The sequence below is a fragment of the Saccopteryx leptura genome, chromosome 13 (genome assembly GCF_036850995.1).
Source record: "Saccopteryx leptura isolate mSacLep1 chromosome 13, mSacLep1_pri_phased_curated, whole genome shotgun sequence".
NCBI lineage: Eukaryota > Metazoa > Chordata > Mammalia > Chiroptera > Emballonuridae > Saccopteryx > Saccopteryx leptura.
In genome coordinates this window covers 56,334,582-56,359,344 of record NC_089515.1, presented here as the reverse complement: position 1 = coordinate 56,359,344, position 24,763 = coordinate 56,334,582, and the positions used below count along the sequence as shown (strand labels likewise).

The following is a 24,763-nucleotide window of genomic DNA, read 5'->3' as shown; positions in this document are numbered from 1 at the left end:
GAATAGCCATGCTGGGCCATGGGCAGTATAGTATTCTATCATATAAATGCACCGCCCTATTTTTTTTATCCACTCTTCTCCTGATGGGCACTTGGGGTTGCTTCCAAATCTCCACAATTGTCAACAATGCCACAGTGATCCCAAGGGAGCATAGATTCTTTCGAATCAAGGTTTGAGGTTTTCTTTCTTTCTTTCTTTCTTTCTTTCTTTCTTTCTTTCTTTCTTTCTTTCTTTCTTTCTTTCTTTCTTTCTTTCTTTCTTTCTTTCTTTCTTCCTTTCTTAGTGAGAGGAAGGGAGGCAGAGACAGACTCCTGCCTGTGCCCAGACCCGGATCCACCTGACAAGCCCACGAGGGGGTGATACTCTGCCCATCTGGGGCATTACCCGTGGCTCAGGAACCAAGCTCTTCTTAGTGCTTGAGGCGGAGGCCATGGAGCCATCCTCAGCGCCCAGGGCCAGCTCACTCCAATTGAGCCACGGCTGCAGGAGGCAAAGAGGAGGGGGAAGGTGGAGAAGCAGATGGACGCTTCTGTGTGCCCTGAGCAGGAATCAAATCTGGGACATCTACACGTGGAGCCAACACTCGATCACTAAGCCCACCGGCCAGGGCCCACTTGGATTTTCTTCAGAGATATCCTCAGACTTTCCAACCACTTCGCTATCCACCTGACACCACTACAGAGTAATACTGAATGCCAACTGTAATTGAAAAAGTGTATCTTTTTAAAAAAAGACGTGTTTGATTTCCTTTGACACGTCTCGACATCTTGCTACAGGCAGGTGTTTTGATCGTGGGGTCTGCGGTGTTGCTAGGACCAGACACAGGGCCCCCTGTGTATTATCCTGGGACTCGTGCAATTTCCCGTGGGTTCTGTGTTTCAGCTCCGGCTGTGACCTCTCTGGTTCCGCTCTCTGTCTCCAAACACTTTCTCTAATGGACTTAATTACTCTGTGCTTTCCCTCGGCACAAACGCTGATGATCTCGTGCCTTGCCGGCATGCTGGCAACTCAATTTTTATTTATTTTTTTCCCTGCAGAGTCTGTTTGGTTCCTTCCCGGGTGCAATTGATTAGCCACAGAAGAGTGCTGTTTTGATTAAGTTTAGGTATCGAGCTCTGCAGTCTCCCTTTCCATTTCATTTGATTATTTTATAGTCTTGTCTTTGAAACCGGGCTTAATTTGATCCAAGGCTTTATATAAAGTTATAGAGCAGGGGGTCGGAAACCTATGGCCCTTTGGATGGCTGCCTCTGGCTTGCCAATAAATCTTTAAGAATAAAAAAATAACATTAAAAATATAAAACAGTCTCATGTATGACAATCCATTCATTTCCTACCCCGCTCATGTTTATGGTTGCGGGTGGCTGGAGCCAATCACAGCTGTCCTCTGGGACAACACCAAATTTTTTTTTTTTTTGATAATGCATAAGGTACACGGGTCGTTGTATGGCTCTCACAGAATTACATTTTAAAATATGTGGTGTTTCATGGTTCTCTCAGCCAAAATGGTTCCCAATCCCGGTTATAGAGTATAAAGGGCTCAGAGGGAGGGGCATGGCCATCTTGTGTGGGCCTTTTTCCAGACTGTGCTTTGTATTTATTTTTAATTAAATGAGAGGCAGGGAGGCAGAGAGACAGACTCCCACATGTGCCCCGACCAGGATCCACCCAACAACTCCTTTATGGGGGATGCTCTGCCCATCTGGGACCATTGCTCCGTCGCTCAGGAAGCAAGCTATTTTTAGTGTCTGACGTAAAGGCTACAGAGCCATCCTCAGCACCCGGGGCCAACTCGCTCGAGCCAATCAAGCCATGGCTGTGGAAGGGGGAGAGAGAGAGAGAGAGAAAAGGGAGGGGGGAGGGGTTAAGAAGTTGATGGTTGCTTCTCCTGTGTACCCTGACCTGGGAATTGAACCCAGGACATCCACAAGTGAGGCGAAACTCTACCACTGAGCCAATCGGCCAGGGTTCTACTTTGTCTTTTAGTTATGTTTATCTGCCCATCTTTGTTCCTTTCTTTCTGTCTTGCATTTGCTATTTTTTAAAAAAAATAGTCACTCATTCGGGTGTTTGCAGCCACACTATGTCCATGTGGTGGTCATTTTGAATGTTTATCATCTTGCTCACACCATGTGGAGAGGCTGTGTCTACACACAATCTTTCATTTTCTGTGCTTTAAGGGTGATGCAATAGTTTTCACCTTTCTTTCCTTAGTGGTGGTCCTAATTTACTTTTTTTTCTCTCTTAATCTGTTAAACAAAGTAATCTTCAGTACCTGTAAGACTCTCTGAAGCCTCCAATAACAAAAGCAGCCTGCTGCCCTGTCTTCTGTTCACGAATCTCAACACCCTGGCCCTCTCGCTGGCTTTTGGGACCCACCTGGCACTTCTACAGAGTTATTACAGTATTATTGACTATGTCCCCAGTGCTGGACTTTACATCTCTGTGACTGTTCTGTAACTGCCCATCTGTGCTTCTCAGTCCCTTCACCTCTGTCACTCAACCAACGCCACCCCACCCCCTCCCCGGCAACCATCCGTCTGTCCAGAGAATGTATGAGACTGCTTCTGTTTTGCTTGTTTGTGTATATAATTCAGTTCTGCATAGAGGGCTCTGTTGGAATCCCCTAATCTCTGCCTCCTGTCTTGGAATCTCAGGTCTTTAAATAATTTTTTTTTTTTTTTTTTTAGAGAGGAAGAGAGAGAGAGAGAGAAACATTGATTTTTTTTGTTGCTCTTCCTTTTCTTCTTTTTTTCCTCATTTTTCTTCTTCTTCTCCTCCTTTTTCTTCTTTTTGTTATTTTCTGAAGTGAGAAGCAGGGAGGCAGAGAGACAGACTTCTGCATGTGCCTGACCGGGATCCACCCGGCACGCCCACCAGGGGGTAATGCTCTGCCCATCTAGGGCGTCGCTCTGATGCGACCAGAGCCATTCTAGCGCCTGAGGTGGAGACCATGGAGCCATCCTCAGTGCCCGGGCCAACTTTGCTCCAATGCACCCTTGGCCGTGGAAGGGGAAGAAAGAGACAGAGAGGAAGGAGAGGGGGAGGGGTGGAGAAGCAGATGGGCACTTCTCCTGTGTACCCTGACCGAGTAATCAAACCCATGACTTCCACATGCTGGGCCAATGCTCTACTGCTGAGCCAGCCGGCCAGGGATTTTTTCACTTCTTGATGCCTTCATTGGTTGATTCTTGTATGTGCCCTGACCTGAGATCAAACCTGCAATCTTGGTGTATCAGGATGACGCTCTAGCCACTGAGATACCCAGCCAGGGCGAGGGGACCTCAGTCTTGACGGGACACCTTGCGTTCTGTTTTCCAACAGGATTCACTGTACGAGCCTGAGGTTGAGGCTCTAACCCTTCCCATAACTCAGGCACCGGGAGGTGTCCGGCTGTGCGTAGGGCTGCTGCCTCAGGCCCAGAGAGATATTATAACTCATGTGTTTTCTTGGTTGTAAACCGTGAAGGAAATGCCTGGACTTGAGTTCAGTGAGGGTGAGGGCTCAAGCGTAAAGAGAATTTATTGTTCCCGTCCGGGGAGCGTTTTGACAAGCCTTGATTCACGGGTCACGCAGAGTGACTAGAGCCCTGTCTCCCCCCCCTCCCATGGGCTCCCCAGTCTCTGTGCCCCTCCCTGACCACCTCCACTGCCCGCACTGGAGGTAGGGTCTCCCCTCAGTCGGGTTCCACTGTCACAAGCCACTTCGGAGGTGGTATTCTTACAAATTTGTCATTTGAGGGGAGAGAGGGAGGCCTTCCCCTTACAGAGATGGCGACAGGACCCTTTAGTCCCAGAGCCCCTTCCCGCTTCCCCGGGGGAGAATGGGCCCCCCCGGCTGGAGATGGGGTCCACCCACATGGCTGCAAGGTTGGGTGGGGGAGTGACTCTCCTGGGGGACCCTCTTGGACCTTCACACCCGGGAGCAGAGGGAGCAACGTGGCCATGGGTGTGTTCCCTGCACAGTGGCATTGGGCAGTGGGTTTTATAAGGGGGGAAATAACTGACATCGCTCCGAGCAATGCCCTACGCTCAGAGACGCACACGCCCCTGTCCACCTGGCATCAATTTCTCAAAGGAGCCAGCCTGAGGGGCCGGTTATCCACACTGTGTTACGACGTGATTTATGGGAGACTGCATCAAAAAGGTTTTATATACTGACCTGTGTGTGTGTGTGTGTGTGTGTGTGTGTGTAACATTTAGAAAAATGCCCTCGGCCCTGGCCGGTTGGCTCAGTGGTAGAGCGTCGGCCTGGCGTGTGGGGGACCTGGGTTCGATTCCCGGCCAGGGCACATAGGAGAAGCGCCCATCTGCTTCTCCACCCCTCCCCCTCTCCTTCCTCTCTGTCTCTCTTTTCCTCCTGCAGCCAAGGCTCCATTGGAGCAAAGATGGCCCGGGTGCTGGGGATGGCTCCTTGGCCTCTGCCCCAGGCGCTAGAGTGGCTCTGGTCACGGCAGAGCGACGCCCCAGAGGGGCAGAGCATCGCCCCCTGGTGGGCAGAGCTTTGTCCCTGGTGGGCGTGCCTGGTGGATCCCGGTCGGGCACATGCGGGAGTCTGTCTGACTGTCTCTCCCCATTTCCAGCTTCAGAAAAATACAAAAAAAAAAAAAAGAAAGAAAAAAAGAAAAATGCCCTCTCTTGAAAGTTTCGCGGTGTTATTTTCAGATAGCATTGACCAACAGCATCTGTGGGGCAAACCACATAACTGTCCATCCTCTGCCCATTTTTCTATCGGATTGCCTGCCTTTCTATCGATTGGGTAGGAGTCTGTGTCTTATTCGGATGAGTTCTTTTCGTCGGACCTAAAATCTCGCTGACTCAGGGGAAAAAAAAAACACCACACACTCAATCAACGTCTCCGTCTTTGCTACCGGGACAAAAATACGGCCGGGGGGAGACTGAATGGGACAGAAGTTGTTCTCGTCATAAAGGACGGAATGCGACGCAGACAGGAATCTGTGTTCACCCAGGCACTTCCTGCGCCGACAAGGACGTCGACACCGTTAGATCTGTTGTTGTTTTTTGTTCCCCCAACATCTACCCCAAGAGCAAAGAAAAAGGGTTCAGAGTTCTTGCAAACTACTGGGGAGTGATGCAGCCACATAACTCCTGTAAGAATAACGGCTGTAAAAAAAAAGATGCAAGACAGCACATTATACACGATGAAGGGAGCTGGGCTCTAGAGCCGACACATGACTCTTCAGGAGGTGGATTTTAAAAAGCTCAGCCAGCCCTGGTACATTGGCTCAGTGGTAGAGTGCCGGCCCAGAATGTGGAAGTCTTGAGTTTGATTCCCGACCAGGAATTGAAAGCACCCATCTGCTTCTCCACCCCTCCCCCTCTCCTTTCTCTCTGTCTCTCTCTTCCCCTCCCGCAGCCAAGGCTCCATTGGAGCAAAGTTGGCCCCGGGCGCTGAGGATGGCTCCATGGCCTCTGCCTCAGGCACTAGAGTGGCTCTGGTTGCAATGGAGCAACGCCCCAGATGGGCAGAGCATCGCCCCCTGGTGAGCATGCCGGGTGGATCTTGGGCACATGTGGGAGTCTGTCTCTCTACCTCCCCGCTTCTCACTTCAGAAAAAGAAAAAAAAAAAAAAAAGCTCCTACACTTAAATCAGAGTGTGCTTATTTATTTATTTAGTTTATGCTCATATAGAGCCACTTGGTTGAGGTCAGATGGGCATCAGGAAAAGCTATGCCTATGGAATGAGTCCAGTTTCATGGGTTTGAAAGGGGGTAGGCACCCGCCCATGAGACAAGACTTTCACCACCATCGACACCATCCACGTGGGTACCTCCAAAAGTTTCTTCTGGCCCTCTTCCTATATTTATTATTTACTATCATTATTATTATTATTATTATATCCTCTTCGCAAATTTTAAGTACGACCACATAGGGTTAACTCTCGGCTCCACACCGCAGAGCAGATCTCCAGAGCCTGTTCACCTCCCGGAAAGGGGCTTCTGTGTCTTTGGATGAAACACCCCCATTCCCACCTCCCCCGCCCCCCATGGTGGGGACAGTCCCTGTTTCTTCTCTCTGCTCCTACGGTATTGCGCCTTGCAAGTGGAATCCTGATATTCATCTTTTCTGTGTGTGCCCGGCTAGGGTCACTCAGCATAAAATCCTCTAGGTTCATTCACGCCACCGCCAATGTGGGGATTTACTCTTTTTTTTTTTTTTTTTAAGGATGAGTAATATTCTGAAGTGCTCAGGTTCAAAAGCAAGCCAGAGACGGCAAGGCCAGTCGGCTTTACGGGGTGCTTGGCCACCTTGGTCTTCAGCGGTTCCCTGGCACAGAGGTCCCGTCTCCTGCCGTTGTGTCCCCGGGGCTGGGAAGGGAAGAAGCCATGAGCTCTCTGAGGACACGGGGTGCGCGTGGAGGGCATGAGGGTTCCAGTCTCTCTGGTTTCTTGGGGTCACGGGGTGTACGGGTGAAGGCTCATCCCAGGGACTCTGTCCCCTGATCCACCAGGGTACAACTTGTCTGTCATCTTCCCCGAAGCCGCCCTGACCCTGATCTCTGTGTCTTTGCCACTGTTTGGGATGAGAGTGCATCATTGTTGAACTGTGTCATTCCCCCCCTCCCCGTTCCCCAATTCCCCCTTCCCCGTTCCCCAATTCCCCCTTCCCTGTTCCCCGTGAGCTCAGAAGCAACGTCTGTCCAGGTCCCCACTAAACCTGTCACGCTGGCCTAATGCGTCAGACAGGAAGCGCTCCACAAAGATGTGTGGAATGAGTGAACATCTGGCTAGGCTCGGGCGGACACCAGGAACTCGTGTGCGGCACCGAGGACCTTAGACTCAACAATGCCTCAGACAGAGCAACACAGAGGACGACACAGGGGTCTGTCTCACAGCCCCAAAGGGCCGGACGTCCAAGATCAAGGCGCTGACCGGGGTGGTGTCCGACCAGGACCTGCTTCCTGCTTCACAGACAGCTGTCTTCTCAGAGAGCAGGAAGGGGGCAAGGGAGTAGTACCTGGGTCCCTTTTATGAAAGGGGCACTAATCCCTCGCAGGAGGGCAACACCCTCCTGACCCGTTCACCTCCCCAAAGCCCCCACCTCCTGATCGGATCCCAGCAGGGGGTTCAGCTTTGCCATATGAACTGGGGAGGGGCAGTGGAGGTGGGAAGGAAGTGTGACACCCTGGAGCAGACGGAGAGAGCTGAGAGAGTCAGCCAGCGAACTAATGAGCAAGCAAGCGGAAGGCCCTGGGCAGGGAGGGGAGGGAAGGGGACCGGCTGCGGAAACGCCCACCTGCAGCCTCTCTGGGTTCCCGTTCCGGGGGCTGGTCCTCCCCTACCTGGCATCCCGAGGACGCGCCCAGAGGGCTGTTGTGTTGGTCACAGTTTTCACCATGCTGTCCTTGGGCCCCACGCTGTGACCCTCCTCGGAAACCCTCATGTGCGCGCTGATGAGGTTTCCGGGTAGAGCGTCCCCGGAGCGAAGGTGGACACCTGCCCTTTTTAATTAGATTAGTCGTCATCAGTCTCCCCAACCGCAGAGCCTTTCTCCAGGAAGAGGAAGACGCCCGGGGTAATTAAAAGCAAGAGAGAAAGCCACCCCTGGACAGATCGCTGGCTAAGTTTAAGTCCATTAACAACAACCAGAATCAACTCCTTAACAATGAATACACCGAAGACACGGAGACGCGTCCTAAAGGAGCTTCTCGGTGTTTTTTCCGGGTAACACCGGGGGCTGGTAGGGTGCTGGAGAACTCGCAGTTCCAGCATATGACTCCGTGCAGGACGTGTTTGCTCAGCAGAGAGAGGGTGGAGGAAGCTTCGCTCAACAGCTTTTCCCAGTCGAAAATCTCAGCATGTTCTCTTTGGCAAAATGGGATTTTGTTTTTCGGTTTTGTTTTCTGTACTCAGATTGGCAGCTTCCTCTAGACATGGCCTCCCAGCCTGGGACCCTCCTGCACCCCAGGGGGGCTCATCCTCTGTCTCTCTCTCGCCATGCTGCCTACCTTCTCTGCAAGATTCATACCCCTCTGAACGCCCAGTCTCGCCTCTCGAAGGGGCCCAGTGTGTGAGAACAGCTAAGGCAGGGACACAAGGAGGCACCAGTTTTTTTGCAAACTCTGTGCACAATGCGACACATTATTTATCTTAGGGAGAAGTAGCATCCGCGCCTTGTGGGCGTCCCTGTCCCTTGGCCACGCCCCCGCAGGTGTCTGTGTTCTTCCTGCCTGAGATGTGTCTGTGAATGCCATCGGCGGTGAACCGGGCCAGACAGTTCCCACTGGAGGCGCTCCTGGGCTCAGCGCCCCCTGGCATGTCCGCATGGGATCGTTCACGAGGACTTGCACCTGGAGGGGGTGGAGATGTCTAGTTTGTGGAATCCTTGGGGGGTGGGAAGGGAGCGTGACATACCACGTGACCACGTTCTCAGTCTAACTGCTGCAGGAAACTCTGTCTCTGGTCTTGGACGAGCGTGGTCTGGGTGTGGCTCAGTCATGTTGGGTTTGGCCAGCCACGGTGAATAGCTGGTGGTGTCCTCGTTGGAAAAAGCCAATCAATGTTGACGAGTAGGTTGTATTTTTTTAGGTGCCCTGTGCCAGGGAAGAGCCACAGTGGATACACTGCTGGGCCCCCTTCTGGATGCTACATAGAGGTAGTTTGGAGATGTTGGAAAAGGGTTTTTTTTTTGTTTTGTTTTGTTTTTGTATCTTTCTGAAGCTAGAAACGGGGAGAGACAGTCAGACAGACTCCCGCATGCGCCCGACCGGGATCCACCCGGCACGCCCACCAGGGGGTGACGCTCTGCCCACCAGGGGGCGATGCTCTGCCCCTCCGGGGCGTCGCTCTGTCGCGACCAGAGCCACTCTAGCGCCTGGGGCAGAGGCCAAGGAGCCATCCCCAGCGCCCGGGCCATCTTTGCTCCAATGGAGCCTTGGCTGCGGGAGGGGAAGAGAGAGACAGAGAGGAAGGAGGGGGGGTGGAGAAGCAGATGGGCGCTTCTCCTGTGTGCCCTGGCCGGGAATCGAACCCGGGACCCCTGCACGCCAGGCCGACGCTCTACCACTGAGCCAACCGGCCAGGGCGGAAAAGGGGGTTTTTGAGTGAACTCCACGTAGGAATGAACGTCCCCTCGCCTCCTTCCTGACCCTTAGTTTGTTCCCCTGGAAAGGATTTACCTTGCGGATGTGTGCTGGGGGCTCCGCAAGCCACCTGTCAGATAAAAGGTGAGAGGAAAGGAGGCCTCCCCATAGGGGACCAGTACACACAGGGGCCACACGGCACTCAGTAATAGCCCATAGTATGGCTGCCGTCACACTCCCTTTCCCGCAGGGAGGACAGCGTAAACGTTTACGTTGTTCTGTTTGAAACTCAATACAATCTGGCAACACTGTTTTTTTTTCCTTTTTGTATTTTTCTGAAGTTGGAAACGGGGAGGCAGTCAGACAGACTCCCGCATGCGCCCGACTGGGATCCACCCAGCACGCCCACCAGGGGGTGATGTTCTGCCCATGCAGGCCGTTGCTCTGTTGTGACCAGAGCCACTCTAGCGCCTGAGGCAGAGGCCACAGAGCCATCCCCAGTGCCCGGGCCATCTTTGCTCCAATGGAGCCTCGGCTGTGGGAGGGGAAGAGAGAGACAGAGAGGAAGGAGGGGGGGGGGAGAAGCAGATGGGCGCCTCTCCTGTGTGCCGTGGCTGGAAATTGAACCCGGGACTCCCGCACACCAGGCCTACGCTCTACCACTGAGCCAACTGGCCAGGGCCTCTGGCAACACTCTTGACTTTTAAAAATTAGACTTGGCACTCCATTTAATTTTTTAAAGTATATCCCCATGTATAAGGCCATAGACTATTTTTAAAATAAACCCTGGCTGGTTAGCTCAGAGCATCATCCCAACACACCAAGGTTGTGGGTTTGATCCCTGGTCAGGGCACAAACATGAATCAACCAGTGAGTGCATAAATAAATGAAACAACAAATTGATCTCTCTCTCACTCTCACTCTCTTTCTCAAATCAATTAAAAAACTGTAATTATTTTAAAATAAAAAAAATAAGGCTCTGAATGGTTGGCTCAGTAGTAGAGCATCAGCTCTGTGTGTGGATGCCCAGGTTTGATTCCCAGCCAGGGCACACAGGAGAAGTGCCCATCTACTTCTCCACCCCTCCCCCTCTCCTTTCTCTCTGTCTCTCTCTTCCCCTCCCACAGCCGAGGCTCCATTGGAGCAAAGTTGGCCCGGGTGCTAAGAATGGCTCTGTGGCCTCTGCTTCAGGCGCTAGAATGGCTCTGGTTGCAACAGAGCGACGCCCCGGAGGGGCAGAGCATCGCCCCCTGGTGGGCATGCCAGGTGGATCCCGGTTGGGCTCATGCGGGAGTCTGTCTCTGCCTCCTCTCCTCTCACTAAATTAAAGAAAGAAAGAAAGAAAGAAAGAAAGAAAGAAAGAAAGAAAGAAAGAAAGAAAGAAGAGAAAGAAAAATTGAAAAATAAGCTAAACCACTAGCAAGGGTCCCGATGATGGGGTTGTAGGGTTTTAATATGCCTTTCCGTCTTTCAGAAGTGCTCTCGACTAAATGTGCCTTACCTCAGAAGGAGCAGGGAAGGTTAACTCTGGGGTGACACAGCCCTGAGCAGGCTTGGGGAGCCCTTGGTACCCTTTGATTTTTACACATTTCCCACCATCCCAACCATTTGACTCCTCTCTGAGTACAGGTATCCTTCCCTCTTTGGGGGTTCACACCAACTGTAGTTACAATTCTTCTCTCTCTCTCTCTCTCTCTCTCTCTCTTTTCCTTTAAAGGATGAGAAGAACCAAGTGCTCACCACTAACATCTGGCTGCAAATGGTAAGTGGCCACCGGGTTGTCCCCACCTGCGGGCGTCCCCTGCTCTTGCTTCTGAGACGCTTGTGTGTGAAGTGTAGGGGAGGTCCGGTGAGGAAACCCTAGTGCGTCCTCCCGCAGTGGGAAAAGCGAACAAGCGAGCTCTCTGGCCCCTTTTTACAAGGGCCCTAATGCCCCTTGATCGAGGATTGGATAAAGAAGATGGGGGGGGTACATATATATATACAATGGAATACTACTCAGCCATAAGAAATGATGACATAGTATCATTTACAACAGGGGTCCCCAAACCTTTTACACAGGGGCCAGTTCACTGTCCCTCAGACCGTTGGAGGGCTGGACTATAAAAAAACTATGAACAAATCCCTATGCACACTACACATGTCTTATTTTAAAGTAAAAAAACAAAATGGGAATGAATACAATATTTAAAATAGAGAACAAGTAAATTTAAATCAACAAACTGACCAGTGTTTCAATGGGAACTATGCTCCTCTCACTGACCACCAATGAAAGAGGTGCCCCTTCCGGGTGTGCGGCGGGGGCCAGATAAATGGCCTCAGGGGGCCGCATGCGGCCCGTGGGCCGTAGTTTGGGGACCCCTGATTTACAACAACCTGGATGGACCTTGAGAATCTGATACTGAGAGAAATAAGTAAATCAGAAAAAGCTCAATACTGTGATTTCACACAGAGGTGGGATACAAAGCTGAGACTCATGGACACAGAGAAGAGTGCAGTTTTTACGGGGGGGGGGAGAGGCAGGGGAGGGGAAGGAGGTGGGGGGAAGGGTGTAAAGAGGGACAAATAGAAGCTGACAATATGATTTGGCTTTAAGTGATGGATAGACAACATAATTGACTGTTCAAATGATCGTGTGATGTTTGTCTGGAATCTGTGTACACTTATGGACCAATGTCACCCTGTTAAAATTAATTTTCTAAAAAAAATAAGAGGGGGGCACTAACCCCCTTCCTGGGGCTCCACCCTCATGACCTGATTGCCCCCCAAAGTCCCCGCCTCCAACCCCATCTCATTGGGATTGGGGTTTCAACAATAGGGCTTTCAGGGGGAGGCAGAGACGTGGTCCCAAGCACCCTGCTTCACTTTGTTTCCAAAGTGCCCCTCACCCCGTGACACCCCATTGGTTGTTTATCTGTGGGTGGGCTCCGCCTCCCCTCCCCCCCACTGCAGCGTGTGCATCGGAAGGGCAGGGCTCTCTTAGGCGTTGTCCACTAGCCCTCCACAGACCCCGAATACCTCTGGATAATGAATAAATGAAACACAAACAATAAAGACTTCAAGGGGACCCTGGGAGGGGCTACCACACTGTGACACACAATAAAGCCAGCCCCCAAATATTATTTGAACACTGGTGTAAGATGAAGCTCAAGGCATTCTGGGCTAGGGGTGATGTCAACCTCCCTCCCTCCCTCCCTCCCTTCCTTCCTTCCTTCCTTCCTTCCTTCCTTCCTTCCTTCCTTCCTTCCTTCCTTCCTTCCTTCCTCCCTTTCCTACTTCCTCCCTCCCTCCCTCCCTCCCTCCCTCCCTCCCTCTCTTCCTTCCTTTCCTCCTTCCTTCCTTCCTTCCTTCCTCCCTCCCTCCCTCCCTCCCTCCCCCCTCCCTCCCTCCCTCCCTCTCTTCTTTCCTTCCTTCCTTCCTTCCTTCCTTCCTTCCTTCCTTCCTTCCCTTCTTCCTTCCTTCCTTCCTCCCTCCCTCCCTCCCTCCCTCTCTTCCTTTCTTCCTTCCTTCCTTCCTTCCTTTCCTTCTTCCTTCCTCCCTCCCTCCCTTCCTCCCTCCCTCCCTTTCTTCATTCTTTCCTCCCTTCCTTCCTTCCTTCCCTTCCTTCCTTCCTTCCTTCCTTCCTTCCTTCCTTCCTTCCTTCCTTCCTTCCTTCCTTCCTTTCCTTCCTCTCTCCCTCCCTTCCTTCCTTTCTTCCTTCCCTTTCTTTTTTTTTCTCTCTTTCCTTCTTTCTTTTTCTATTTCAAATAAAATTGGATGTATCTTGTGCTCTTTAAACCACAGAGCTGTTGTGGACTTTGTGCTTATATATAGAGAGAGAGACACCTAATACGCTCACGTAGCCGGTCATGGGCAGCTCTGTCCCCCCTCACTGCCTCTGCTCTTAGCCCTCCGTCACTAACTGATTGTCAGCGGCACTGAGGATTTGCTGGTTTTACTGGGTGGTCGCGTACTGCTGCTTTGAGTTCAGCGGCTCCATAAATAAGCATGCTTGTTTGGGGAGGGGGGGGGTGTCTCCCGAGACCTCTCAATCTCTCTCAAGCGCAGCGTCGCTCTAATTGAGACTTGTACCCGGGGGGCGCCAGGCACCCTCCACTTTGTTTGTTTTAAAACTCACTTCCTTGATCTCATTTGCGTATTGGAGTCCTCGCTTGGAGCACCTGCTAGGGAGGCGTTGACGTGCAGCAGACCCTGGAAGGGGGGGACCCAGAGGCCATTTACAGTCAGGCTGTGCAGTATATGGTGTGTGTGTGTGTGTGTGTATTTGTGTATGTATGTATATATGTATGTATATGTGTGTGTGTGTGTGTGTGTGTGTGTGTGTGTGTGTGTATATATATATATGGTTAACATATCAAGAGCAAGTCACTTCCTGGAGATGTCACAGGAGGCACTGTGGCCGGTGAAGCTCACAGGTAGGAGAACTCTCTGGAAGCCAGGGACACAGCCTGGACTCATCCGGGTGGGAAGAGCCAAGCGCACGTGCAGGTGGGGAACCACTAACGCCTGCTCGCGGGGGCGCACCACAGGGAACCGAGACCAGGGGCCTTCCGAGCACAGGACACATGGACCTGGAAGGTCACCCCGGTGGCTCTCGTAGCCGCCGAGACCCTGACTCCCGGCTGGCTTGTCAGGAACCCCGAGTTCCTGGGGTCTGGCACTGACCTCGGTAGTGACCTGACCGAACCTCCGCCCCATCCGGCTTCCGCCTGAAAAACAGGTCCCGTTTCCACCGCGGCCACAGCCTGGACCTGAGGGACTCAGACGTCACCATGGCAACCCCAGTAGCGGCCCCAGGACCACTTCTAAGACACCTGTCCCCTTGGTGCTGGGTCTTGAGGCTCCCCCGATGGGACCCGCCCCTCCCCGAGCCCTCCTGGATAATGGGCGTATATATCCGAGAGAGCAAGTCTATGTTTCAAGCTCACAGGCCGGGGTCCCGAGGGAGTGTGGACCTGTGGACCGACAGCCCAGGAAATCGGGGTCTTAGCCATTCACAGGAGCTGAACTCTTGTTCCGAACACCTGAACCCTCACCGTGCGTTCCGTGGCATCTCAGGTCAATATTCTGCACACACTAGATTTCTCTATACGTCCAACGTAGAAGAGGAAGGAAGGTTAAGAAAAAAATACAGCGAGTTCTTCCTGACCGACTGTTTATTGATTTTGTTTTCTCTCCTGACCCTCGCCCAGGGTTCTGTCTGGCTCTCCCGGTCCTCAGCCCGCAGGGAAGAGAAGGCGGCTGACCTCTCCCTTTCCCTCATCCCAGTTCTGGGAGGAAGCGGCGAGTGCACTGTGCTCTGTGGATCTGTTTTGATTATTTCAGAAGGCCTGCCGGATGTAATCTGATTTAGTCCATGAAAGAAATGGCAGAAGCCATGCGGATTCTGCAGAGATCTGTGAGCCACCGAGAGACTCACAGGGGCTCTTAGAGAGAAAAATAAAAGTCTTCTGTTTGTTCAGAATTTGGACCATTCTAGCTCTGGTTTTCCAGTCCTTCTTATGCTATTGTTTACTTTATTATTATTATTATTATTTTTACTTGCTAATTATTTTTTGTATTTTTCTGAACTAAGAAGCAGGGAGGCAGAGAGACTCCCGCATGTGCCTGATGGGGATCTACCTGGCATGCCCACCAGGGGGCGATGCTCTGCCCATCTGGGGCATCGCTCTGCCGCAACCAGAGCCATTCTAGCGCCTGAGGCAGAGGCCACAGAGCCATCCTCAGTGCCCGGGCCAACTTTGCTCCAATGGAGCCTTGGCTACGGGAGGGGAAGAGACAGACAGAGAGGAAGGAGAGGGGGAGGGGTGGAGAAGCAGATGGGCGCTTCTCCTGTGTGCCCTGACCGGGAATCGCACCCGGGACTTCCACACGCCAGGCCGACGCTCTACCATTGAGCCAGCCAGCCAAGGCCTTACTTGTTAATTTTAATGATGGACCTAATGGCACCCACGAGGTCGACGTCAGATTATAACCTGCATTTCTTTCCAAAGCGTCTCCTTCTTCATTTCCAAACTCTACCACATCACGCCCTGTGCTCAGAGATCAGCACGTCGGCAGCTAGCTGAGGGGCCACAGCAGCAGCCCCACCATTGAGGCTGACCTCTCGATCGTGATCTCAGACTGCAAGAAAACAAAGTCTTGGGGCCAGGAGAGAAGCAGGGGGCCCCCACTTTCCTTCTCTAATATCAAAACAGTCGACCGGAAGACTTGTCAAAACTGACGGAGTTCTTTCAACAGCAGATACGTGGCGTCTCCCACACCAACAACCAAGGCTCTGATTTTCAGGACGCCACCTGGGCGTCCACCCATGTGACTCTGGTTTTTTTTTTGTTTGTTTGTTTTTTACAGAGACAGAGAGTCAGAGAGAGGGATAGACAGGGACAGACAGACAGGAACGGAGAGATGAGAAGCATCAATCATTAGTTTTTCGCTGTGTGTTGCAACACCTTAGTTGTTCATTGATTGCTTTCTCATATGTGCCTTGACCACGGGCCTTCAGCAGACCGAGTAACCCCTTGCTCGAGCCAGCGACCTTGGGCTCAAGCCGGCGAGCTTTTGCTCCAACCAGATGAGCCTGTGCTCAAGTTGGAGACCTCGGGGTCTTGAACCTGGGTCTTCCGCATCCCAGTCCGACACTCTATCCACTGCGCCACCGCCTGGTCAGGCCATGTGACTCTGTTTCGACACCTTCTTCCCCGAGAGCATCAGAGCTCACCAGTTAAGGGCTCACTCAGTCCCACCAGGCTGCCCCCACCTCCACCCAATGCCCACGTTCTCTGTGCCCCATCTCCTCACCACCCACGTTTAATCAGCAACGTCGGCTGGGTGGGGGCGGAGTCTCTGTTGCTCAGATGATACCCTGGCACCATATGCATGGACACGTCCCCATTCTCGAAGGTCCGTTGCAGTAAAATGACATCATTCACCTGGACACCCTCCCCCCCTACCTTGTATGATTTCAGGCTGACCCAGAACTACTGGGACAGCCTTCCCAAGGGGCTTGGCTCCCTGCTGAGACCCTCTGGGACATGGCCTACGACTTCTGCTTCCTGAAACTCAGCTTGGGAGTTCCGAGAATGCAAGTCCCCCATCTCAACAGTTCTGAAGATTCACATTTTTGTCCCCCCCTTTTTTTTTAAATCTTTTTTTTTAATATTTTATTTATTGATTTTTAGAGAGAGGGGAGAGAGAGAGAAAGAGAGAGAGAGAGAGAGAGAGAAAGGGGAGGAGCAGGAAGCATCAACTCCCATATGTGCCTTGACCAGGCAAGCCCAGGGTTTCGAACCGGCAACCTCAGTGTTCCAGGTTGACGCTTTATCCCACTGCGCCACCACAGGTCAGGCTGTCCCCCTTTTTGATGTGGTTTTGGTAACTTTGCATTTCACACGTTGAGTCTGAGCCATGGGGAGGGAGGTAGTTTGTGCCTCACGTAAGTATACAGATGAACGGTTTGCTGCAGGAAGAGGAAGGGGGGCACGTTTGATTAGGAGGAGCCTCCCGGGTCCCTGCTGGGTGAGAAGCAGCCTGTAGCTTTCTAACTCTGAGAGAATCTGGCTCCCAAGGACTTGAGGACCTAGGGGCTCTGGGTGCAGGATGGCAGTGGTGGGCAACGTGGGTGCAGGACGGGCACAGCCCCTGATTGTAGGAACCACTGAGCCCAAACCTACAGGTCCTGCAACCCGGGCTGGGTGATGCTGCTTGTAGAGCCCCTGCTGGCTGGTCCCACCAGAACCGTCTTGACAGAGATCTCGGTCCAGGTAGGGCTGGTGTGGGTGGTCTTGGGTCAGAGGGCCCCAGGCATTGTTGTCCCCTGGCAGACACCACTCAAGACCCAATTTAGTCCTGGCCAGCTGGCTCAGCAGTAGAGCATCAGCCTGGCATGTGGAAGTCCCAGGTTCAATTCCCGGCCAGGGCACACAGGAGAAGCACCCATCTGCTTCTCCACTCTTTCCCCTCTCTTTCTTCTCTCTCTCTTCCCCTCCATTAGAAGCAAAGTTGCCCCCCTGGGCACTGAGGATGGCTCCATAGCCTCTGCCTCAGGCACTAGAATGGCTCCAGTTGCAACAGAGCATCACCCCCTGGTGGGCAGAGCATCACCCCCTGGTGGGCATGCCGGGTGGATCCTGCTCGGGCACATGCGGGAGTCTGTCTGTCTGTCTGCCTCCTCGCTTCTCACTTCAGAAAAATACAAAAAAACAAAACAAACAAACCCAATTTAGGGCTTGACCCCAGGGAGCTGCACATCATGCCCACATGTTCATGGATATTTCCCCAGTCCTCACCTATAGGCCCTTGCATCTTGAGTGAGCTTGTGACCGCCGAGACCAAGCATGTGCATTTTGGGACATCAGAAGCACTGTTCCTGCTTCTTGTACCCCACGCACCCACCCCCCCAACAAGCCCTTCGAAGTTTCCGAGACGATCCCCCTGCCACCGCGTGAAGCCGTTTCATGGAAGTGAACAATCTATGTTTTTCCCAGCCTGGGTCTTCTTCCTGTTGAACTAGGTGAATTTATTTTTGCAAAGCATCCTGGTGGAAAATTCTGTAAGCAAACCATGTCTTCATTCGGCTAGAAAACACTCATCTGTCAGGGAGGGGAAGGCTGGGGGCGGGACGAGGGGTGTGTGTGTGTATAGCAGGCCGTGGACTGGAGCCGCGGACTGGAGTGAACTTGAACCTCTCCCTCTGAACACGGCCCTGGTGACACGCTAGGTCTTAAATGGGACATTGATGTTCTCTGTGGTCGTTTTGGAAGGGATTATTTAATTCCCGGTGTCTTTCTATTTTTATAGATAGCTACTCAATTATGGAAATAAAATGTCTGGAACTCTCTCTGGGGTTGGCACTGACCTCACTGTCTCACAGGAGCGCGGTTCGGGAGGCCAGGAAGCCAAGCGCCTCTAGCGCCGTTGTCTGTGTATTTCAGTCCTGGACAGATCACTACTTACAGTGGAACACGTCAGAGTACCCGGGCGTGACGACCGTCCGCTTCCCCGACGGGCAGATCTGGAAGCCTGACATCCTGCTGTATAACAGGTAATCCCCCGGGGCCCGAGGAGAAACCATCTAGTTCCTGACCGTGTTCACGAGCAAGTGCACTTGCATCGTTTGTAGCTGTGTCCCAGGCCCTCTCTCTGATTTGGGACCATGGCTCCAGACCAGGTTTGGGAAGGAGCCTTTGAGGAGTGGCCTTCAACCCTCTTTCCAGTGTGCCCAGTCTTGGCGTGTAGGCTCAGGGCAGCCGGTGGCCCAGGAGGGCCATGTCTGCAGGGCCGTGCGTGACAGATGCAGAGACGTTGTCACGCGTGTTGGTTCCGAGGCATGATCTCGTGTGGCGTTTCTTTGCCCCCGAGGTACGGTCACAGCGTAAGTTGCTGGCCCGTGAGGGACGGGACCAGAGTCCACTGTTTGGACCCAGTCCTTGTGGTGCGTTGGGAGAGCCCTGTCCTCTCACACTGATGCATGAGGACTGTCACCTCAAAGCTACGCTTGGAAGCTTGTCCTGCGGCTGATGGCAGAAAGGCAGGCGGTCATGTTTAATTGTCCTTCACTGGAGGTCAGGAAAGGAGGGACTCATCTGTAACCCAAGGCTGTCTCTCTGGAAGACCAGATGCCACAGGGGCAGGTATCCGTGTGGATGCTATTTCTAGAAGCGTGACAAGTCTTTGCTAAACCACACTGGGAATTCAGAGCATCCTGTCATGACCAGTTCTATAAGATCTATAATGTGATAAACAGCAGTGCAGGTGTGCACACACACACACACACACACTTTTTTTGTATTTTTCTAAAGTGACAAGTGAGGAGGCAGAGAGACAGACTCCCGCATGCGCCTGACCGGGATCCACCCGGCATGCCCACCAGGGGGCGATGCTTTGCCCATCTTGGGGCGTCGCTCTGCCGCAACCAGAGCCATTCTAACATCTGAGGCCATGAAGCCATCCTCAGTGCCTGGGCCAACTTTGCTCCAATGGAGCCTCGGCTGCAGGAGGGGAAGAGAGAGACAGAGAGAAAGGAGAGGGGGAGGGGTGGAGAAGCAGATGGGCGCTTCTCCTGTGTGCCCTGGCTGGGAATCGAAGCCAGGACTTCCACACGCCAGGCTGACGCTCTACCATTGGGCCAGCTGGCCAGGGCCTATATATATATATACACTTTTCCTTTCAAAGAGATATTCTCCAGTGAGGGCTGCAGCCAGCTGTGTCTGGAAGGGAAGAAAGCCCTGTGTCTCCTTGACCATAGGCCACTGCCCTCCATGGTCACATGGTGGTCCCCTGAGATCACAGTGTGCTTGTCCCACACTACCTGCCTCCAGGAGGTTGGCTGGTTCCAGTTCTCATGTTGACTTTAACTCTTTCCGTTGCTCCAGCCGGCGGTCTCATTTCTCTCGAATCACAATGGTCCTGTCCCGGGAAGAGGGTCCCCTCCTGCTTGGCTGACACTCGTCAGCTTCTGAGAGTAGCGTGTGTGTTTGGGGGGAGCTCTTCCATCAGGAGGGGGTCCTGCTGTCCTTCTGGGTCGGCCGTGGCCCCAACGTAAGCGTGGCCTCGTGACCTGTCCATCCCGCACCGTGCCCTGTTCCCGTTGGACGTTTCCGCCCCAGCGGGAGCCGCTCGTGGTTTCTGAGCTGCCAGTCACTGTCCCTGCTTCCAAGTGGCTGCAGCCCTGCACGCACCACCCACCTCTGTGTCACGGCTGCGATGGGCTGCTTCACCCCTGCTGGATGCTGAACAAGGTCCCTGTGTCCAGCCAGGCTGCTCGGGGAGGGACATTTGCTCAGCACACACGCTGGCCAGGCGCTGACCCCGGGAGTTTCTTGCTTGGTTCATTCTGAAGCCTGTGGTTGAAGGATTTTTCTGCACATGGGCGTGATCCAGGTGATAATGGCTTGTTGCGGTTTTCCCCTTAGGAAGTCCGAAAGGTAGTCAGAAAGCCTGACCCCTGGGACGTCTCGGTCGCCCCCTGTGCTGTGCAGCCTTGGGCAGCTGCCACAGCCTCTCTGGGCTTCTCTCAGCTGCAGCAGCTGCCCAGACAGAAAGCCTCATGATGATGCTGGTCTTTGTGGATGGAAATCTTGGTAGATGCCTCTCTGTTGCCTCTGCCGTTTTCGGACACAGAGCAGAATGTCACGGCCGGGAGGGACAGCGGGCAGAGTGCTCTAGGGATGTTTGGCAGCAGGATGGCCGGGCCCACGGCCTCCTGCCAGGGGCACAGGGCCAGTCGACGGGGCAGCCCCCTCCCCTGCACCCCGAGGACTGTGGGGCCGACGAAGCTCAAGCCCATGGCTTCTGGAGATGAGCTTATTGATTTTAGTGACACCAGAGAGAAAGAGCGAATATGACTGCAAGAGCCTGTGTAATAAATATGGGAGACAGGAATTCGATAGGACGTTCAGTCATCGACAGGAGCCAGCTGTGGCCGGGGCGGGGCGGGGCGGGCAGGGCCATGGTGGGGGCCAAGGTCAGCCCTCTTGCCTCCCCCTCGGCCTGTTGTGAGGGTCCCCTGCCCATTTCTGCTGCCCACCAGGGCTGGGTGGTCTTCAGGAAGAAAGGAGAAGCTTCTTAACAATGAGTTTAAGACTCTTAGGGGCTCTTAGGGAAGAGAGGGGGAAGAGGGTTGCAGGGCTGAGGGCAAAAGGGGAAGGGATGAAGAAAAATAAAAAACAAAACCCCAAACGCAAAACATCTCATAGACACAGATGACAGTGTTGGGATTATGGAAGGGAAAGGGGGGTGGGGGGAGGTCAAGGAGAGTAGAGGGGGATGGATGGTGGGGGAGGGAGACGTGACTTGGGGTGGTGAACGCACAATACAGCGTACAGATGTGTTATATAACTGTGCACCTGAAACTTGTATCAGTTTATTTTATTTTATCATTATTATTTTTATTTATCTGAAATGAGAAGCGGGGAGGCAGACAGACTCCTGCATGCGCCCAACCAGGATCCACCCGGCACGCCCACCAGGGGGTGATGCTCTGCCCATCTGGGGCGTCGCTCTGTTGCAACTGGAGCCATTCTAGTGCCTGAGGCAGAGGCCAGGGAGCCATCCTCAGTGCCCGGGCCAACTTTGCTCCAGTGGAGCCTTGGCTGCGGGAGGGGAAGAGAGAGACAGAGAGGAAGGAGAGGGGGAGGGGTGGAGAAGCAGATGGGCGCTTCTCCTGTGTGCCCTGGCCGGGAATCAAACCCGGGACTTCTACACGCTGGGCCGACGCTCTACCACTGAGCCAACCAGCCAGGACTGTGTATCGTTTTATTAGGCAACATCACCCCAATAAATATAACACAATTTTTTTAAGATGGATACTTTTATGCCACTTGGGGACCTCAGACAGGGGCCTCAGGTCCCCAGTTGATGTAGGAGGTCCCTCCCAAATGCTAGATCACAGTTCACCAGCCCATAGGTGAGCAGAGTGCCACATTGGTCCCATTGCTCCTGTGCTTTCTACTCACCCTTCACGCACATGTAAATTTGCACATATGACTTAACATCTTTGGACACATGGTAACCCCCCAAAGGTAACCCCCCAAAGGCACGAACGGCACTTCGCCTCCCCAGGGCCAGGCGATCACCTCTCTTTTGTACCCTTTGTTCCATAGAGGCAAAGCCACAGGGAGCATCACGGTGGGGCAGCAGGCTAGGAACGGAATTTTAACGCTTTATTTCACACACTTCTGCACATCCCTTTGTACGAGCCGTCTAACACTGCGTCAGAAGGACAGCCAAGGCCACGAGCAGACGCAGGGGCATGGAGTCCGTCCACCTCTCTGTCCCTCCCAGGGCTGTGGAGAGTTCAGTGAACCATCCTGGGTCCCAAAACTAATTAGCCACGAACCCTCAGAGCTCTAAGAGAAGAGATTGATTTGGGCGCATTAGGGGGGGCCCTGATGGAGCTCAGAGATAAGACCAAGACATCCTGAAAGTGTTCCCACCCCAGGGAAGCGAAGGGAAGCTTGTGCAAGCCAGGGGGACAAAGAAGACATCTCAGCTAATGCCCTGTCGACACTTTTCATGAGTTACCTCCGGGCAAGGATGAACGATTGTCCACCGGAGGACAGGAAGGCCCTGGTAAGGGAGGGAGGGGCCTCGGGGTCCAGCCTGGAGTCGGGGATCTTGGGGAGAAGTCTGGAAGCGATTATTTTTACATTTGTCATCAGGATGCAGGAAGACCGGAGGCTGCTTCCCCAAAATCATTTATCTTTCTGATTGGAGCTGTTGGAGAGTGTGCGTGGCCTGTCCCCATGGAAGGCCCTGGCGGGGGTTTTTCTGGGGTGGACACGGCTGTGTTTGCATGGTTGGTCCCTGCAGTGTGGCATCTGCTGAGACCGTCCCCTCCCAGGTCCTGCCGTGGCTTTGGGCCACTCGATGTTTCCAGGGCCTTTTATCTCTCCGCTGCCTCAGAAAAAAAAGCTATTTCCAGGTTCGGTTCTGAGCAACAGGGTCCTCTTCTGAGCAAACCTCACCCCCAGCCCCCGACGGCCCCCATCACACAAAGTGGCGGCAGTCAGATGTTTATTGTGAGAGTTGACTTTCAGGCCGTTTCCGTATCAAACTGGTTTGCCAAGGGGAAAGGACCCCTAAAACTGCCATCATGACTGTTAAGATCTGAATTATGATCGTGGAGACCATAGGTCCGGTTTCATTTATCTCGATTTCCCGCCAGTGGGTCACCCAGGTGAGCCATTGCCAAGGGTAACAGGTTTTTACCTAATTTTATTTATTTTTTTATTTTATTTTATTTTTTTTTACCCATTTGTCTTGCGATCTCAAGGGTCTTTTCAATTAAATCAATCCAATTGCGTGTGGGAAGAGCTTGGAGGGAGTTGGTTATTTTTTTCTGTCCTCCCAGAATTGACTCGCAGATCTCACAGATGCTCATGGTCTTTGTTGTCCACATAAAACAACAGACAAGAAGAAATTCTCACTTGAAGTAAGCAAAACCATCCCTGGCAGGTCGGCTCAGTGGTAGAGCGTTGGCCTGGTGTGTGGATGTCCTGGGTTCAATTCCCGGCCAGGGCACACAGGAGAAGCGCCCATCTGCTTCTCTACCCCTTCCGCTCTCCTTCCTCTCTGTCTCTCTCTTCCCCTCCCGCAGCCAAGGCTCCATTGGAGCAAAGTTGACCCAGGCACTGAGGATGGTTCCATGGCCTCTGCCTCAGGCGCTAGAATGGCTCTGGTTGCAATGGAGCAATGCCCCAGATGGGCAGAGCATTGCCTCCCAGTGGGCTTCCCGGGTGGATCCTGGACCGGGTGCATGAGGGAGTCTGTCTCTCTGCCCCCTCTTCTCTCACTGAATTAAAAAAAAAAAGAAAAAAAAGATGCATTGGTTAAGCACCTCCTAAGAATGGGCCCTTTCAAGCTTTGAACACAGTGGGACAGAGTTCCTGTCCTCATGGGGGTCACAGTGGCAGTGTGTCCTCCTCCCTCTGTCCTGCAGATAGACTGGAACTTCCCGTCTGCTACTCATGTCCTCCTAAATTGTCTTCAGGTGTCATTTTTGCTAAGAACTTGGTTTCTGATGCATATGAGAAAAATCACCATTCACACAACATGGGGGGTGGGGGCAGACAGTGGCCCCTCTGAAGCTGTCCCTGAGAAGACCTCCCCAGGTCAGCTGCAAAACACTCTTGCAGGCCAGTGCCGGGGTGGCCAGCACTTCTCCAAGCTGCTCGCACGGCGGCGATGGCAGAGCTGAGGGCACCCGGGTGGGGTGGGGAGGAGGAGGCAGCGCCTGTTCACAGGGGCCTTTTTCTGTTTCCAGCGCCGATGAGCGGTTTGATGCCACATTCCACACCAACGTGTTAGTGAATTCTTCTGGGCATTGCCAGTATCTCCCTCCAGGTAAGCTCACTTCATCGGCCCTTCTACAGTTAGGCAAGGTGAGTTTGAGGATGGGCTTTGAGGAGCACCTGCCAGTTAGATCCCAGATCAAGGGGCTTCCATGGGACTTAAGCTCCTTTGTGACTTAGTTCTTTTTTTTTTTTTTTTGTATTTTCCGAAGCTGGTAATGGGGAGAGACAGTCAGACAGACTCCCGCATGTGCCCGACCTGGATCCACCCGGCACACCCACCAGGGGCGACGTTCTGCCCACCAGGGGGCGATGCTCTGCCCCTCCAGGGTGTTGCTCTGTCACGACCAGAGCCACTCTAGCACCTTGGGCAGAGGCCAAGGAGCCATCCCCAGTGCCCGGGCCATCTTTGCTCCAATGGAGCCTTGCTGTGGGAGGGGAAGAGAGAGACAGAGAGGAAGGAGAGGGGGAGGGGTGGAGAAGCAGATGGGTGCTTTTCCTGTGTGCCCTGGCTGGGAATCGAACCCGGGACCCCTGCACGCCAGGCCGACGCTCTACCACTGAGCCAACCGACCAGGGCCTATGACTTAGTTCTGAGTGAGTGTCTCTCCCCTCTCTTAGCCGGTCAGTAGTTAACCGCTTCCTGGGATCAACACTTTTCTACCTCCTCATATCTGTGGACTCACAGGACCCCGGTGCAGACTGACTGGTTCACGGCTCTGGAACATGGCCTCACGCCTTATGAATAGCAACAGGATTTGAAAAATCCTTTAGACGATTTTTTTTTAGATGTACTTTCCCATCAAATTCCAGGATGAGTTTGCTGCTTCCGGAAAATCTGCAACCACCTCCACACACACACTCACACACACACAACACAGACACACACTCCTGTACACACCTGCAGAACACAGTGCCTCTGACTGTTTTTG

The 24,763-nt window shown here is 53.0% G+C and overlaps 1 protein-coding gene across 1 annotated transcript in view; it reads left to right on the top strand.

Moving 5' to 3' along the window:
* The window catches only part of LOC136384624 (neuronal acetylcholine receptor subunit alpha-7), a 51,046-nt gene that overhangs the window by 12,999 nt on the left and 13,284 nt on the right, over nucleotides 1-24,763 (top strand). The window contains exons 3-5 of the mRNA XM_066355013.1: nucleotides 10,760-10,804; nucleotides 17,973-18,082; nucleotides 23,804-23,883. Of these exons, the coding sequence (XP_066211110.1) occupies nucleotides 10,760-10,804; nucleotides 17,973-18,082; nucleotides 23,804-23,883 (235 nt within the window). The remainder of the gene's footprint in view (nucleotides 1-10,759; nucleotides 10,805-17,972; nucleotides 18,083-23,803; nucleotides 23,884-24,763) is intronic.